General features: G+C 39.8%; 1 protein-coding gene across 6 annotated transcripts in view; it reads left to right on the top strand.

Annotated features, from left to right (window-relative positions):
* Positions 1-18,617, top strand: part of Nipped-A (Transcription-associated protein Nipped-A) — a 321,958-nt gene that overhangs the window by 145,812 nt on the left and 157,529 nt on the right. For 4 of the 6 annotated variants that reach the window (XM_086834335.1, XM_086834337.1, XM_086834340.1 and 1 more), the window contains 4 exons: positions 7,406-7,490; positions 7,553-7,696; positions 7,744-7,947; positions 17,399-18,016. In XM_086834335.1, coding sequence (XP_086690461.1) covers positions 7,406-7,490; positions 7,553-7,696; positions 7,744-7,947; positions 17,399-18,016 — 1,051 coding nt within the window. The remainder of the gene's footprint in view (positions 1-7,405; positions 7,491-7,552; positions 7,697-7,743; positions 7,948-17,398; positions 18,017-18,617) is intronic. The other 2 variants (XM_086834345.1, XM_086834352.1) reach the window with 1 other exon arrangement.

The following is an 18,617-nucleotide window of genomic DNA, read 5'->3' as shown; positions in this document are numbered from 1 at the left end:
GAGTTATTCCTACAGGCCGTTTTTTTCTATTTTTTCGGTTCGAACTCCTTAACAACAATGTATTCTTGCCAAAAGTTGGGAGAGCAAATAGTGCTAAAGAGCTCGTTAGGGACATTTATTTTGAAAGATGAAATGTCCCTTGCGTAAGAAAATTTAAACTTTTCCACCTTTATCTTCATTTTTTCGGCTCTGGTGTTGCCTTGTATAAAGGCGGAAACATCTTCCGATGTTTGATCCGGGGAGAGCCGCGAAACAAAAATATGTCTCGTCGGTGGAACCGCTATAAGGGCTTTTGGCAAGGCAGATTGGTTATCTGCCGTTCCATTGTCGGCCGGTGTTCCGGGCCTAACATCCTGGGCAGATATTTCAATATACACTGGACTTTGAGGGGTCAATATTTGCGATCCCCGGGGGACAAAACAGAAATCACAAAATGCCGTAACAAGATCTCTAAAGGTGGGCTACCGAAGATAATCGTCTGTGAAAAATTCGGTGTCCACGGGCAGCAGACGACAGACGGTAGGATTTGGGACATGAATCCTGAGCGGGCTGAGAAGCGCCTTTTTCTTTCAACTCTTGTAGATTGGCAACACGTCTTTCATAGACCGAGAAAAAGTACTCATTTTTGGATTGAAGCGTTAGCCCGATAGTCGTACTCTCAACGGATGCAGAAATATGTTCATAACAATTGTCGTAATCCCCTCCGACTTTAACAAGTAGTTCTCGGATCTGGTAGCGACGCATTTGACACGTGTAGGAAGAGAGCTTAGTGATTTATGCGGTGCCCGAAGTGTAAATACTTAAATCATGCCCAAAACTAACCTAATTTTCAGTCCTAGTTAACACAAAAGCTCTCTTATCCTTTCCCAAGTTTGCGACTTAAATGCAGCTCTTTGAAAAGCATTAATTTAAAAAATTATCCGCTTGGATACTAAACTCGACTTTGTTGATCATATTTCATCTATGGTAAATAAAGCTAGGGGTCTCTTGGACTTATTAAACAGTGATCGAAGGAATTCAAAGACCCCTATGTTACTAAACCCTTATATACATTTTGATCTTGCGTCTGAAGCCCACTGTACGGCGTTCATAGTAAACTCATCAAATCGATTCAAAAGAGCTTTTTACTTTACGCAGTTTAAATTTGAATGTAAACCAAACGTTACCTTCCTATTCTACTAGACTCCTCCAAATGAATATATATATTATTTACAACCTTGTAAGAATGCTAATCACGGGCAGGGCTACATACAAAGCCGGACCAGGATCCTACACAGATGTATATAAATATTTGCAAGGACAGGCAGGATTTTGGGCCCGAGAGGCTGAGAAGTGAACAGGAACGGAGGAGTAGATTGGGAAGGGGTTTGTTCCGCACAGGCTTCCGGCGGTTCAGGATCGGCCCGTCATCCGGATACCAACGCTTGTCCGACCGGTTGCCATGTGCGGCTCGGCTTCGGTTCACGGTTCACGAGGTTGGGCTAGCCCCGGTGCCGGGTGCCGACCGCTCCTCAACCCGCCCGGAGAGGAACCCTGATAGGTTGCGGCCCCGTCAACCGTGGGTCGCTTCCACACAGGGGCTAGAGATGATTCGTTTGGCCACGGTCCTGAGCTTGGCTCGCCCGGGACTCTGGCTCCTCGCGGCAACCGGCTCAAGAAGGCGCGGCAGCATTCCTGGCCGCGTCGAGCCCGGCTCCGAGAAGCACTTCTGTCCTCTTTGCGTGTTGAAAATCGACTCTAGGAGGCACGTGTACCTCCTGGGCTGTTGAAAACCGACTTCCTGATTGGCCTTCGTGCCTTCGGCCGCCCTCTGCCGCCGATCTCTCTGCTGCTCTGGCGTTCTCGCTCTTGGCTGGCACGAAGCTTGGCGTGCCAGCGTTGGGCTGCGGCCGTTTCCCGTTTCAGTGGTGGCGTGATGCCTACGTGGCTTTCCTACAGTCGAGGCTTGCTCGGCTGCCTCCACGTGTAATCGTCGGCGATCGATCGGTGAGCGGTTTTTGCCGAAGCTCCTCGCTGTGATCCCTCGACGCGTATGCTGTTTTGCCAAGGGAGCGACTGCTGCTCTGCCGGGTGTATGGCTAAGCTTGTTGCTCTGCCATGCTCTGATCTGCCAAGTCTGTGTGGGCTTTGCCAAATGTGTCTGCTCTGCCGAGGTCTAGTGGCTCTCTGCCGCTGTGGGCTTTGCCTATGGCAAGTGGCTCTGCCGCTAAAAAAAAAGAAAAAGGCATAGAAACTTTAAATATTTTACAAAAAAATATAGGGTAGTAGTAAGGCTTGTTCTGCCGAAAATAGTGGGCACACGACGAAGGCGTGCTCTGCGTCCTCGATAAATTCCCTACCACAATGGTCGCAGTGTGGATCGCCCTCGTGCTTGAACCTATACAGGTATGCCTTGAGGCATCCATGTCCTGTGATGATCTGCGTGGTGTAGTAATCTAGCTGTCCGTGTCCTCTCCATGTCGGGAATGAGCTTGTAGGTCCATCGCCCTGTGCTCGCATTGTCCCATCCCCCTTGCCACAGAGCAATTGTTCTGCTTTGCTAGATTCTGCTGCCGAGTTTCCTGATCTGCGCTCGTCTGCAAGCAGGGCTATTGGAATCGCTGACGATACCACCAGTGCAGCCTCCTCCGACACAGTGCAGCCTCCTTCGACACAGTGCAGAAACAGCTGCCATAAGGCAGCGGAAGCCGCAAAATCCCGCCGTAGATTAAGTTCCACAGGATTGGCCCGAGAACAGAGTCCTGGGGTACACCTCCTGAATGTGAACGTCAGAACGTGAACGTCAAAACGTCGCCTTCGATCGCATTTGCCGCCAACTGCGTTGTGCCGAGTGTGTGTGGCTCCGCCGTGTGTGTCGAATTCGATATGGGTGTTACTTTAACTACTTCTACTCCTGTCCTTACTGCTATTCTTACTACTATTCTTAACGCTAATCTAATTACTAACTATACATTTTGCCCTCCTTGGGTCTTTATCTATTTCCCTATGCTATGCTATGTTCATAAACTAAAAACTTTAATACTCACCCACTTAGTAAATATGCAAGCAAACAATGTGGCAGCCCGCAGGTATTTAATTTCGTCGTATTATATTCTGTATTTTTTATCGCTTCTTCTAACAGCTAACCCAAAGAGGCACGTGCATACAGAGCACTTAATTGTAATAACCATGGTGCATCAACGTCTATAAATGAACCCCACAGCTTACTGAACAAATTAAAACCGATCGGCACAATTACAGAATATACTCTACAAAGCTAATATTCTTTCCATAGAAATCAAGTGGCCAAACCATCTAAATCTTTTTTATATCCTTCCGTATCCAAGAGGAACAAGAAGCACACTGAGGTATTTGACTTGTGTTTTCGGGGTCAGCCTGGTTGTATTGATTTTTGAGGGGATCCATAGCGGTACTTTGTATCTTTTAGTGAGGAGAATGAGGTCCGTCTTGTCCGCGTTTATTTTGAGTTCTACATTGTCCGTCCACTCACATATCTCCCTGAGTGTTAATTCCGTAATCAAGATAAGGGTGAATGGACAGATTTGCATGATAATTATCCTTATGTTGTCCGCATAATCGGCCATGTTTACAGTTTTCTTCTCCGCAATGGTTGTCTGTAACGAAGGTAGTGCCGTACCCAGTAATATCTCTTTTGTGTAAGCACGGTTGTTTGACTGTAGTCTACCTACATCGTTACTGCTGTATAGGTTCAACAGCTTTTCTAGCGTGTTGATAAAAATCCTTGGTTCTCACATGGTTGATCACCTGTAGCTTGGAGTATTCCATCTAGTCCCGGTGCTTTTATCCCTCACGGGATTCTATATTCCAGTGGATTCTCCTAGATTCATCTCCAATTGCTGTGCATCCCGGGAAGTAAACTGGTTAAACAATATAATAAAGAGAAAAATATCAAACTTGTGCTAGTTTTCATAAATGCATATTTTATTTTTTACATGAAGAAATATGTTTTGATAATTATTATATAACAATACTTTGTTACTGTCGTTCTTTATTTGTTGCAAGGCGGCCTACTGTTGTCCGAACCGTTTTGAAAACAGACAACAGATGATAATTGGAATGGAAGCAACCGCAACTCATGTAAGAGTTGGTAGTAAATTAGGACTCTTTTAGAATGGTTTCTGGGTTGCGTTTTTTGGTTAGGTAATTCTTGGTGAAAGAGCATGGGAGGGATACAGTTTTTCAGGAGTGAATAATTTTGTCTATTGTGCTGGAGTATCTGTGCTTTGTTTTTGTGCTTGTGGCTAGCTCATCTATCGGAAATTCGTGGGAGAGTATTACAAGTTTGCCTGTTTAGAGTTTGCATCTGATTTCTATTAATATTTTTTTTTATTCTAAAAGAATATTTGTTGGATGGGATTGGTTCAAAGGCCCTGAGAGCTGCTTTTATTTCAAAGTTTTGGAAGGCCTTAAGTCGTTTTAAGATGTTGGTTGGAGCTTTTGCCTAGATGGGTAGGCAGTATTTTATTTTGGAGGTAAGGATGGACTTGGCAATTTCTATGAGAAAAGTTTAATTTCAGTCGTATTTTTTTTAGTGGAGAGGTGTTTTATAATATTGAGAGTTCTGGAGTTCTTGCATTTTTGGTTTATTATTTTGTGTTGTCGGTAGTTGGGATACAACTTCTTTTCCACCATAAATGCAGTAAATGACATTTCTTCTATTCTCCTATTCCTAACCATTCCTCGATTTGTTGGAAAAGAGTTAGAAATTTGACTTGGAGGTTGTTCCTTCGGTTATGTTGTATTATCAAATGATAGTCGGCTGCGTAGGCTGTAAATTTAACTTCTTTTGGAAGGAAGATAATTATAAGCGATTAGGAAGAGGATTACTGATATAAGGGAATTTTCCTGGAAGGAAGATAATTGTAGGCGATTAGAAAGCGGATTACTGGTATAAGGGAATTCTCCTGGAGGGAAGATATTTATAGGCGATTAGTAAGAAGATTACTGATATGAGGGAATTTTCCTGGACTCCATTCTCGAGTCAAAAGCTGTAGGAGAGAGATTTGCCGTATTTTACAATGATTTTCCGGTTTGACATGAAGTTCCATACGTTATTAACAATGCGGGAAACAAGTTTCTATTCTTCGATTGGTGAATGAGAGGGTGGATAATAATTTAATCGAAGGCCTTTGCAAAGTAGCGATTGTATCTAAATTTTTTATTTAAGTGACAAGGGTTTGGATATGAAAGATGGGGACAAAGAGTTTTGAAAATATTGAGATAAAAATTGGGAAGTGTTTACATCCATAAAGATCTTCCAGGACCTTCCCAAAAAATCTTTGGAGATATGTTCGCTGTGGCAAGAGAGAGGTCTATATGAGTAATTATATTTTGCGTTGTATAGTGTGTAGGAGACTTGTCGTTAGGATGGTGTAATCGGTTCTGTCTATGAATTTGGCGTTTGTGTTACCGTTAGAGTCTGCTGGAGACAAACCCCAATATGGGTGCCAGCTGTTGAAGTCTCCTAGTACAATAGTAGAATAGGATGGGGTCAAAGCATTTTCTAAATTTTTTAGTTTGAATTCTTTGGAGAGTGAAATATGCGATATGAGATCTATTTTTGTTTTGCAGTTTATAGTAATGACTTCAAAGTCTGCGCTGAGGCTTTTTGGGAGAGGGAGATAGAATTATGTACCAAAAATTCTGATCATTATACCCTTGCACGGGTATTATCAGTCAGAAGTTTGCACCGCAATGAAAAAGTCACATGACACAATATAATTATAATATATATTCTTGATCAGCATTAATACCCGAGTCGATCTAGTCATGTTCGTCTGTTCGTCTGTCCGTTTCTACGCAAACTGGTCTCTCAGTTTGAAGCTATCTGAATGAAACTGCACTTAGTCTTTTATATTCTCTTACTCGTATTATAAAAAAATATAACTTTTTCAGTTTTCAACAGATTTTCTTCAAATTTGAGATATAGCCCGTTTAAATATTTATATATTGTATTCTGGAGCTAAGGTAGAGTTCAGTGTAGGATGTAGGTGGTAGTCTTGAGGCATTTACTTCGTGGTTGGTGCATCCGATCCTTTGAGTTGTTGAGATTCTGGTGCATTGGTGCGTTGTTGAGGATTTTGGTTCTAGCAATTGATTGATATTGTGCTCCGCAGTTGTAACATAGGTGTTTTTGCAAATCTTATGAAGCTCGAAATTGAAGCAGTTGTTGCAGCTTAACGGCGGATGTTCTATTAAAAGACCAGTCTTCTTAAGAGAGCCATTATCTCTTTTGAGTATTTTTCGGACTTCAGTAACTTGTTGGGCCGCTAGTTATTTAACTATTAAGCTTTCTTCAATTCCTCTAAGGTCATTAGAATAAATAAGTCCTTTGGTGGAGTTAAGAGAACTGTGGATTATGACGGCGACCATAATGTTGGGACCAACAACTTTTGAGCTGCATTAGTTTTAATGATTGAAAGCTTATTTTTGTTTTGGTTAGCTGTGTTCTATTGCAACGTTTCTTGCACTTATCAATTTCACCGCCACAGGCGGCGTTTGCAAAGGTTAGTTGTTTATAGTTTATGTTGGTTGGTTAAGGCGAAGAAATACACGATTGATCTCTATAAGAGTTAGATTGTGACTGTTGAGACTAAAATTATAATAAACTGCAAGGCTATACAAATTGTAAAAATTTCTATATACAGGGTGCGGAAGTACTGTAGTTTTTATACTACTCCAGACTTTCGGTTTTGATTTTATGAAAATCGGACGACTATATAGCTGTCGTACAAACGATCGTTACATATAAAGGAAAGCGCAAAACTGTGAATGTATAACTGTAAGTATAATATGTATAGGTGAATGAAATGAAAGCAGGTATTACTTCATTGTTTTTGAACATAAATATATATAATTTATATTCTATTAATAATTGATCGAATGTCAGTCTGCAAGATTTTACAAACTTCGGCGTTCCGAAGTTATCTTTATTTCTTTTTTTTAAGTGTTTTTTTCTGATTACCTACTTTTTAAAATAATGTAACGAATTTCTGCCGTTATCTGGCCACAGGCAGAGTTCACTACGGAAAGCCGAGCGAAACTTTTTAATAGGTGTAGTTGCCTAGAACCCGGTCGGACCCACTTACTCGTCCAGATCTCTAACTGGCCCCATGTGTCAAGGTGGTTATTTCTCAGATTTTCTTTATTAGTGATCAGAGACGCGTGCTTTTCCGGACACGTCCGTAAGAAGAAGAGAAGGAAATCGAGAGCGCTTAGAGAGACCAGGCATCCTGGCTGTCACAAGCACTCATAATTGCGCCTATAGGGGAATTCGCGGCTTCTCGCGTTGCCAACGGTCATAAATATCGGAGACTCTTCGAATCTGGCGGTTTTCGTTACAATATGTTAACTAACTTTCGAAACATTTATTTAACATTTTTAGCAAAGGACAAACAATCTCTGGACCATCGTCTAACACAACTGGCACTGTGACACTATTACTCTGCAATGTGTCTGATTTAAAAGATGTATGTATCAAATAAGTCTAATCAATTATTACATTATTGCTAATCAAAATATATTTTATTAGGATCAAATGTCAAGTGACCACGGAAAAGGTTCTGCAACTGGTACACAATGGGTTTATTCGGTTAATGTTGCAGAATTTCGAAGCTTGGTAAAAACTCTTGTTGGTGGAGTCAAGACCATTACATGGGGATTTTTTAATTCAAAAGTATGTTTTCATAAATTTTATGGATGCCTTTCTTATGTCTCAAAAAGTTTCAGATATCTGACACATGCCATGTTAATCATGAAAAGCTTTTTGGCCCTGAAATCTTATGCTCTTATATTGACTTGGTTTATTATGCCATGGAAGCTTTAGATATTTATACAATCAACGTCAATCCAACTCAACAAAGAACATCTGGATTGATATCAAGAAGTAAAGAAGAAAAAGAAGTATTAGAGCATTTTAGTGGAATTGTGAGTACAACCAAGATTGTTATTGGATTTTTATTTACTCTTTTTTTTGTTATATGTATATACATAGAAAATACAAAGCATACAGTTGTACAATATTAACTGACAGATTCAATTTTTATTATATTTATATTCTGACTTTACTTAAGCCAGAGATGAAAAATACGAAAACTAAAACTCTGAATATATCGTATTTTTATACCCTTGCAGGGTATTATAATTTTAGTCAGAAGTTTGCAACGCACTGAAGGAGGCACCTCTGACTATTTAAAGTATATATATTCTTGAAACGAGCCGAGTTGATCTAGCCATGTCCGTCTGTCCGTCAGTCCCTCTGTCCGCCTGTCCGTCTGTCCGCTTCTACGCCAACTAGTCTCTCGGTTTCGAAGCTATCTGAATGAAACTTTGCAGTTAGTCTTCTATATACTCTCACTCGTATATACACTGCGTTTCACTTGAATAGCACACTTTACACTTTGCCAGACTCATAAACCTTTCTGACCAGCCATCCCCAAACATTTTCAATTATATTCAGATCCGGCGAGTATGGTGGCCAGTGCAGAGTTTCAACATTTTTCTCTTTTAAAAAAGATTTTACAACACGTGCAGTATGTATTGGGGCATTGTCGTGCTGGAATGTCCAAGGCAAATGATTAAAAAAAATTTTCAATGGTGGAAAAGCTTTTTCGAGGACGTTTAGATACGCTTTTGCGTTCATGTTTGAGGATAAGAATTGGAGTTCACAAGTCCCATAGTAAGATATGGCTCCCCAAGCCATAACTCCGCCTACTCGACTGTGTAAACGCTCCAATTGATGCGTCTCTTTCCTCAGATCATGAAAATAATAGTTATAGCCATCTGGCCCCTCCAAATTGAACTTTTTTTCATCAGAAAAAACTACGCGCCTCCACTCGTTACACCATGACATATTGACGCGGCAAAAGGTCAACCGTGCTTCCTTTCGTTTGGGGTTAAGCGGTGGTTTTTTTTTAAGTTTCAAGCGGTTAAGATGTTTAGCTTTGGAAATAACTCGCCAAACAGTAGTTTTGCTCGCGTCAACACCTGCTTTTGCCCTTATCTTGCTCACAGAGTCATGAGAATATGAGGCTTCCCGCAGAATTGCACGCTTATCTGTGTCGCTAAGGAGACTACTTTGGCTACCTTTCATATTTTTTCCATAGTTTTGCTTGTTCTTTATAAAATTGTGTACGACTTTTCTGCTTCTTCCAATTTTTTTTGCTATATTATCCACAGAAAGGTCACAATCAATATAGCTTCGTATTTGGATCTGTTCCTTGTGACTTAGTGACGTTCCACGACCCATAATTGCACAAAATGATTAAACTATGTTTGAAATTCACAAATTAATCAAAAAACTTTCATGAATCAATCTTCTTGGCTGCTGAAATGACACTAAATCTAAAATGTGCTATTCATGTGAAACAAAATGGTTGTGAAATTTTTGAAGTTTTGAAGTTTTTTTGCTAACCTTTATTAATTGTTAATTTAATTTAAGTTTTGTTACTTTTCTTATAATTAAAATTGATTACTCTATAAATAGAAATAAAAACATCAACGAGTTTTCTTTTTGTTTAAAAGATTTCGAGATTTGAAATTCAGTATGTAAAGTGTGCTATTCAAGTGAAACGCAGTGTATGTCGGAACGGGCTGGATCGGATGACTTTATCATATTGCTGCCATAGGAATGATCGAAAAAATTTTTACATAAAAAATTATCTTTTTATCAAACTTAAGCTATAGCCATTTCATATTACTCTACAATTTTGTGTAAAGTTATATAAAAATCGAACTACTATATCATATACATAGCTGCAATAGAAACGGTAAAGAAATTAATACCATTAAAAATTATAACTTTGTCAGTTTTCAAAAGATTTTAGTCAAACTCAAATTATATCAATTTCATATAATTCCTCAATTTTGTGTATTATGAAAATCGGAATCATATATCTCCCATAGAAACGATCTAGAAATTAATACAATTAAAAATTATAACTTTTTCAGATTTTAGCAGAATTTTATCAAATTTCAGATGTTGCCATTTTATATTACTCTACAATTTTGTGTAAAATTTTATGAAAATCGGACTCTATATCATCTCTCATAGAAATGATCGAGAAATTAATACAATTAAAAATTATAACATTTTCAGTTTTCAACAGATTATCATTAAATTTGAGATATAGCCATTTTATATTATATTAGTCTGAAATTTTGTGTCAACCAATGGTCATACCTCGGGTGTTGCCGATGACTCAGCTGCCGGTGTCGCTGCGTTGGGTCAAGTGTATGCTTCCCCTTGCCTTGGACTAGCTGATATCGTCGCATCTCTGACCTTGCAGCCAGTCAACGTGGATCTGGCATCTACGTCGCATGCTGCTGCAGCAAGCAAAGCCCTGCTGGCCTCAAACCAACTGTAGGATGCTCACTTTGCGATCGGCCCGTCGGTTACCATCGCATCTCCTCTGACTTCTAGTCCCAGACCACACCTTTTAACTATCTTTGGTGTTGCCCTAAGGAGTCCGGCGCCTCTTGCTGGCGTTTCCCCAAAAAGGCTAGTTTTTGTCTCCCGCCTTAATCCTGATGCATCCGTGAAAGACGTCGCTATTCACTTGAGCAACAAATTGAATGTTTCTTTAATTGAATTCTCTGTCTCAAAATTCAATTTTAAGCAGAAACGAGATATTTCTTCATTTAAAATTGCACTTTCCGACGCGTTTTATAGTAAGTTTCTTGATGCTTCCGTATGGCCCGAACATGCTATTGTTCATGAATTCCTTTACAAGAGCAACACTCGGGCTGGAGTGCCTCGACCCCCTCAACCAGCCCCCCAAAAAAACTAATCAATTCGTTTTATTTGCACTATCAGAATGCTCGTAGTTTGTTTGGGAAACTTAGCAAGCTGCACGCTAATAGTGCCTCCTTCGATGCCAACGTTATTTCTTTCTCTGAAACGTGGCTTAACTCCTCTGTTTCTGATTGCGAATTATTCGCTGGCAACTATATTGTCTATAGGCGTGACCGTCAAATGCATACTGTCGGCGGCGTTCTTATTGCTGTGAAATCTGACCTTATTTCTGAACTGGTTCTTATAACCTGTCCAGGGTCCTAATCCAGGGAATTCACTCAACTCTGGCTGACCATTTCATAGCTATGGGCGATTTTAACCTTCCTTCCATATTTTGGATGCCATCATCTGACACCAATTTTCTGGTTCCCACTGCAACTCATGACTTAGTCCAAGGTCTTATTGACCTTTCTTTGGGCCAATTGAACTACGTCAAGAACTGTAGTGATAAAATCTTGGACCTTATCTTTGCGTCTGAGTTCGCCTACGCCCTTGTCTCAAGAATTGACCCTAACTTCTGTCCTGAAGATGCTTATCATCCCACACTGGAGATAATTCTTGAAGCGTCGTTTCCTTTACTTCCTAGTCCAGAAGTGGAACCGACAACTTTTCGCTGCTTCCGCAAAGCTAATTTCAATGGCATTAACTCCTACTTATCCCTAGCTGATGGGACTTTTTTGGATTCTCTAGACGACCCCAATAACACGGTTACGCGCTTTTATGATATTTTATACTCTGCCTTTCACATTTATGTCCCATCCTTTCCTTCACCTGATGCGTCTTACAAGCCCCCATGGTTTTCTCGTCGACTTTCTTACCATAAAAACTTGAAGTCTAGGCTTTACAATAAATTCACTAGGACTGGGTCAAAGGTGGACCTTTCTAGATATTTGACAGCTCGCACAAAATTCTTAGCCCACAATTCTGAATGCCACCTAAATCGGTGTAGAAATGAGTTCCAGGCTAATCGTAAGCAATTTTACGCGTTTCTTAATTCAAAATGAAGATCTCAACCTTTTCCTTCTGCTTTATGAAAAACAGATCAACGTCTACGAACCTTCTTGAATTTTGTGCTGTCACTAGAATCGCTTTCAAATTGAATTTCCAAAAATACGTTATCTTCACCGATTTCATCAAAGCTTTTGACTCGGTAAATCACCTACTATTACTAAGAAAACTTACGATTTTGGGTTTCCCTGTTTTATTAACTAACTGGATTGCAACATATTTATCAAACCGTACTCAACGTGTTGCCTTTAAGCGCTCTCTTTCTCTGTCAAACCGGGTTTTTGTTACTTCAGGCGGTCCTCAAGGGAGGCCCACTTCTGTTCGGTCTCTTTATCAACGACTTGCCTGAAGTGGTTCTACACTCAAATGTGATGATGTACGCAGATGACGTCAAACTATGTTTGCCATTGACGAACTCTCATTCACATAACCTTTTGCAAACTGACCTCAATAACATGCAATCCTGGTACACAAATAATCTCCTCTTTCTCAACAACTCCAAATGCAAATTAATGTCATTTTACCGGAAGAATTGCCTGCTCGCCAATTACTCTATAGATGCGTGCGACCTAGAACGCATCTATACGGTAACAGATCTCGGAGTCCCACATTGGTCTAATTAATAGTAAAGCTCGAGGGGTTTTCGCCTTTGTAAAGCGATGGTCAAAGGAGTTTAATGATCCTTATACATCAAAACTTCTTTATATCTCACTCGTTCGCCCTATTCTAGAATATTGTTCATGTTCAGCCGAAAGCCTCAGCAGCTATAGCTGACACTCATCCTGTAGCTTAATTTGTAATTAAGTATACAGTGTACAAATTAATTAATAAATATTGTTCGTGTGTGTGGTCACCTAAATATGCGAAATATCAAAACCTTATTGAATCTGTTCAGAAACAATTCCTTTTGTTTGCTCTACGTGGATTAAACTGGGACCCACATCGTCGTCTTCCATCGTATGCCGACAGGCTAAAATTTTTAAGCCTCCCCACCCTAAAGGATCGTCGAACCTGCAACGGTGTTATTTTCATTCTTAAGCTACTCAATGGTCAAATTTGCTCCACGTATTTATTAAGCAAATTAAGTCTCGCAGTCCCTGTAAGGCCTTCTTGTCATTTTCGTCCAATAGCCCTTAACATCTGTAAGACGAACATTGACGTGCATGATCCTTTCCGAGTTCTATGTTCCATGTACAATAAGTATTATTTTCGAATTGTCGAATTGTCCTACGAGTTAAATATTCAAAATCTGTTAAGTTACCTATCCTTACCTCTGCCAACCTGATGTGAGTCGGAGCACATCGGTAAAAAACACTCCATTTTGTTGTGCTGAGGTAAGGGTATTGCTATTTTCTTTTATAAATGAATAAATAAAAACTTTAATGAAAATCGAACGATTATATTATACAGGTGCCATACAAACGATCGTTAGATGTAGAGGAAAAAAGAAAATCTGTGAATGTAAAACTGTTAATGTACAAGTAATGTATATAGGTGAATGAAATGAAAGCAGGTATTACTTCATTGTTTTTAAACATAAATATATACAATTTATATTGTATGGATTCCTAGTCATTGAAGCTCTCTATATGCAACGGTATATAAACTTTGGGGTGCCGAAGTTAGATTCCTTTCTTGTTTTTTAACCTCAATATATATAATTTATATTGTCTGGATTCCAAGTCATCGAAGTTCTATCTGCAAGGATATATAAACTTCGGGGTGCCGAAGTTAGCTTTCTTTCTTGTTACTTTTATTTTTATTTCATTTAAATTTGCGTTTCTTTAACTTAAATTTTTAACAATTTGTTTTTTTTTTGTTTTTTTGTATGTTGTTTTTTACTATAAGTTTATTTTTGATTAGTTTAATTTTTTAAAAATTTATCTGTTCTTTTTAATTGATATTTGCCCTTAAACTCGTTTTTTTACATTTCTTTTAACTTTTTGTTTGACTACCGAATCGAGTTTATAATCCAAGTAGAAGGGTTTTAAAAGGTGTTGCGTTAATATACACGAAAACTGGATTTTAAATTTTAATTTAATTTCCATTTGTTTATGGGGAAGACAACAAATTTTCCACCTTTCAGCAATAATTACAACTCACGAATAGGTTAATTAAATGCTGTGTATATTTTCGTTAACTTCTCTGGTCGGAGCTGCAACTACCGATCGAATATTAGCTTCAATATATATTTATAATCTTAAAATGTAGCTTAGCATAGATAAGGCGATAGAAGAAGAAGAGAGAGAGAAATAGATAAGCAAAGAGAAGTTAAGAGCGCACCAGGTGCAGCCATACACCCATGTGCGCACAATTAGGCGCTAGCGGTCTGCTCCGAACATACTCCCCCCGTTGGAAGAGGTACTGTTCCAACTTCGTTGGAATCGTGGGGCAGAACGGCTTGATACGCATTTGCGATTTTGTGGCCTCCAATTGGCCAACAACTTTTCCGAAATGGGGTCAAGAAGGCAGCTGGCCTTCCTACGGCAGCAAGTGTGCCACCATCAAAATGATTCGTAGGATCCTTGACGACGGCAGCTGAGACAGACTGAGGAGTTGACGCACTCGGCAGCCCTCCAGACACGATCCAACCAAGTTTGGTTTTCTGAAGGCTTGGCAACGCGCTACCCAAATGAATTTGTCCCGTAGCCATTATTTTAAAGAAGAGTCCAGCACCAATTATGAGATCTATTCGATCTGATCGATTGAAGTGAGGTTCAGCAAGCGAAATATTTTCCGGAATTTTCCATGATACTGCTTTTATATCGAAATGGGCCTGATAATCAGCGATACTGTCAGTCTCAACCGCGGAGAATAAGGCACGATAGCTTGCATCCTGGGATTGCGCTACAATGTCGACTGCCGTATCAGCATTCAAAGAGGATTCCCCAATCCCAGAGACTAGCGTATTCGACTTTCGATAATTCAAATTTAGTTGGTTTGCTAGGCGAGAAGTTATAAAGTTTAGTTGAGACGCCGAGTCTAAGATTGCTCGGCAAGGCATAAATTCTCCAGCCTTGTTTCTCAAATATATGATCGCGGTTGGAAGCAACACGTAATCAACAGGCAAAATATCTGTGGGGCTTGGTGGAGGGTTCGATGAACGGTGATTAGGTTGGGATGATGAATGCGATGATGAATGTGATGATGCCAATGCTGATGAAAATGATGTTGCTGGCTGAGAGTTGGGAAATGGATCGGATGATAGAGATGAGGCGGTGGATGGTACATATGGGTCCTGATTAAAATGCAACAATGAGTGGTGCTTCATATGACAGTATCTGCAGTGCGTTGACTTGCAGTGCTGCAACCTATGCCCCTTGCGCAAACAGTTGAGGCACAGGTGCAACTTCTTTGCTTCTTTAAATCGAAGATTCGGGCTCAAATGTAGAAATCGAGAGCATTTTGGCAAATAATGATCGCTCGCATCACAAAACGTACATAGGGGAAGATTTGAGGTACCAACTGAAGCAATGAAGCTATACCCACGCAGGGCTTTTCCCACCTGCCGGCTTGGTGTTTGGGTTACCAAGGCTTGATCCGAATTTTCCATAATCCTACACCTCCTTTGCAAGAACGACTCCATAGAATCCCATGTAGCTAGGTTGTTGATGGACAAATCCTCTTCCCATTTTTCCCGCCTCCTCTGATCGAGCTTCCGTGCGACGATGTGAATCAGCAATCCGTCCAAGATTTGTTGCGCAGTGGCCAGGGTACGGATTGCTCGCAGATGCGAATTCATGCAATCGCTTAACTCCCGAAGACCCTTGGCTGATCCCTTCTCGACACCTTTTAACCCAAATATTGCCTGTACGTGTGCCTGAAAATGTAGAACTTTATTATCGAATCGATTTGTAAGTAAATCCAAAGCCTTTTTATAATTGGCATTCGAGGGCTCAAGCGAACGTATGGTCTCTAGAGCCACACCACCTAAACTTGACCTTAGATATTGTAATTTTTCAATATCACTTAGCTCGTCATCATTTCCGATGACCGTGCTGAACGTCGCAATAAAATCCGGCCAATCGAAATAGGATCCATGGAACCGAGCTATCTCCAAAATTGGCAATCGAGGCTTCCTAGATCGGAAAGAAAGATTCGGATGATTAATAATGTCGATGGATGTTGAATTTGCAGCGGTTGCAGCCGGCAATTGAGATTTGCGAAGCGCCGCTAAACCTCGATTTATCTTCGTCTTCACATCCATGAACGCCGTGGAGAACTCAATCCGATGGTCGCTTGCTATCTCCGAAAAGTCAAATTTTTCCAGCGAAGTCTGTGCGGAATCAAAGGCCAAATTTAATGAATTAATCCACTCCAGTCGCGCCAGTAAATCAGCTTCATCAAACTGATCTACAGTCTCCGGATTTATGAAATAATTCATCGAGCTCAATTGCCGCAAAAGTCCACGTCCCTTGGCGGCTCATTTTGATGCTGAAACAAATTTTCCGTATTAGACATCTTTATTTTCTCACGCGAAAAGAATTAATAAAGGGAAAATGTCTGACCGCTTCGGTATATAGGAACCCGTTTAGTTTTCACCGCGCAAATTAGAGGTTAATCAGCGTCACCGAGATGCAACGGAACCTCGACAATGTTGTTATTGTAATTGTCGGCCACGAAACAACGGAGTTTTGGCACACGCACGTCTATGCTATATATGCATAGGTATATATATGTTCAATAGGCGCTATTAACGACGCTTAGGCACTAGCCACCTTTCTCTACAATATTTGGCACAACACAGCTTTTGTTTATCAGCGCGATTTAAACGAAAATCAGCGGCCGGCTATATGCACTCAGCTTGTTATGTACAAGGTATGTGTGTATGTGAGTTTGCTTGTGTGCTTATGACCGAATGCCAGTAAGCGACAGCGAAGCAAAGCGATTTGTTTAAATGATATTAAACAACGAAAACCGGGTTGCAGGCTCCGAACCAAAGAATCACGTCGGGGTCACCAAAATGTTTATGGGGAAGACAACGAATTTGCCACCCTTAAGCAATAATTACAACGCACGAATAGGTTAATTAAATGCTGTGTATATTTTCGTTCACTTCTCTGGTCGGAGCTGCAACTACCGATCGAATCTTAAAATGTAGCTTAGCATAGATAAGGCGACAGAAGAAGAAGAGAGAGAGAAATAGATAAACAAAGAGAAGAGCTAAGAGCGCAGCAGGTGCAGCCATACACCCATGCGCGCATAATTAGGCGCTAGCGGTCTGCTCCGAAGACCATTCGAGGTTCATTTTTTTCGGATACTTTTTTCTATCCTACCGGTTGCGTCTGTCAGTAGACTAAGAACAACGCTGCGAATAAATTTAATGGGTTGATGTTGTGTTCTTTATTCGATTGATATCAGCTTAAGACTAAATTCTGAAGTTTTGGTTTCAAGAATTGTTTGTGTTAATTGAGATGGGGTCGCTATGTGAATTTATCACTATATATAAAGTTGTGAACTACCGGATGAGTCAATTAACGACTTTACGACAACTTTTTTTGCTAAAAATATAATAACTTCGTTCATTCAATCGTACATACTGAAAGTTTCTAATTTTCTTATATTTTTTTATTTCAGTTTTTGATGATGCATTCTCAAAACTTCCAAGAAATATTTTCGACTACAATTAATTTCTTGGTCGAAAGGATCTATAAAAATCAGTCCCTTCAAGTGATTGCAAATTCCTTTTTAGCTAATCCAACGACATCACCTCTTTTTGCCACAGTGTTGGTGGAATATCTATTGGAAAAAATGGAAGAAATGGGATCAAACCTGGAGCGTTCTAATTTGTATCTACGATTATTTAAGCTGGTTTTTGGAAGTGTCAGTCTCTTTCCCGTTGAAAATGAACAAATGTTACGACCGCATCTCCACAAAATAGTAATTCGTTCAATGGAACTGGCCTTAATATCTGATGAGCCATATAACTACTTCTTACTTCTTCGGGCATTATTTAGGTCAATTGGAGGAGGCAGCCATGACCTACTCTATCAAGAGTTTCTGCCTCTGTTACCTAATCTTTTGGAAGGTCTTAATCGTTTGCAAAGTGGATTTCATAAACAACATATGCGAGACCTTTTTGTTGAACTATGTTTAACTGTCCCAGTTCGTCTATCTTCTTTATTACCCTACTTGCCTATGTTAATGGATCCATTAGTTTCTGCATTGAACGGATCTCCCACTTTAATTAGTCAGGTAAGTGTTACTATAAGTACTCAAATAACATGATCAACAAGCGCGGTTAATAATTAGGGCCCATAGGGGTTAATGGTTTTATATTTTAATGCCAACCGAGAAATGTATGTATATATTTTTTCTTTATTTATTTCTTGACAGCACAATATTGTAGTGGGTTACTAAAACAACATGATTAATAAGGGCTTATAGTTTCCACAAATTATTTAAATCCCATATTTTTCCACAGTCAAATTGTCAAAAATTCATTTTTCTTGTCTGTGTAATTGGTTTGGATGGTTAATTGATCCAAGGCTTGTTGCCAGGACTTATTTATCATATAAATTAAGATTAAGGTGCGACATGAAATTACCCAAAAAAAAACTTCTTTTTAGTACAACTAAACCAACACAACTACTTGTTTTTCAATTACATATATTTCTATGATTAATATATGTGCATAAACCATAGAAACGGTTCCTAAGCGTATTTCTTAACACACTTACCTTCGATAGCAAGAGAAAGCGCTCCCTCTCACCCGCTCCCTCACTTCCAAACTCCCACTGGTTTCGATGGAAGACGCACCAACAACTAGCAGTACTGCAATTTCAGCAATCGCATG

The sequence above is a fragment of the Drosophila serrata genome, unplaced genomic scaffold (assembly GCF_035046125.1).
Source record: "Drosophila serrata isolate PLE 108 unplaced genomic scaffold, ASM3504612v1 contig_34, whole genome shotgun sequence".
Classification (NCBI taxonomy): domain Eukaryota; kingdom Metazoa; phylum Arthropoda; class Insecta; order Diptera; family Drosophilidae; genus Drosophila; species Drosophila serrata.
The sequence above is the reverse complement of the archived record's forward strand: the minus strand, read 5'-3'. Positions and strand labels throughout refer to the sequence as shown.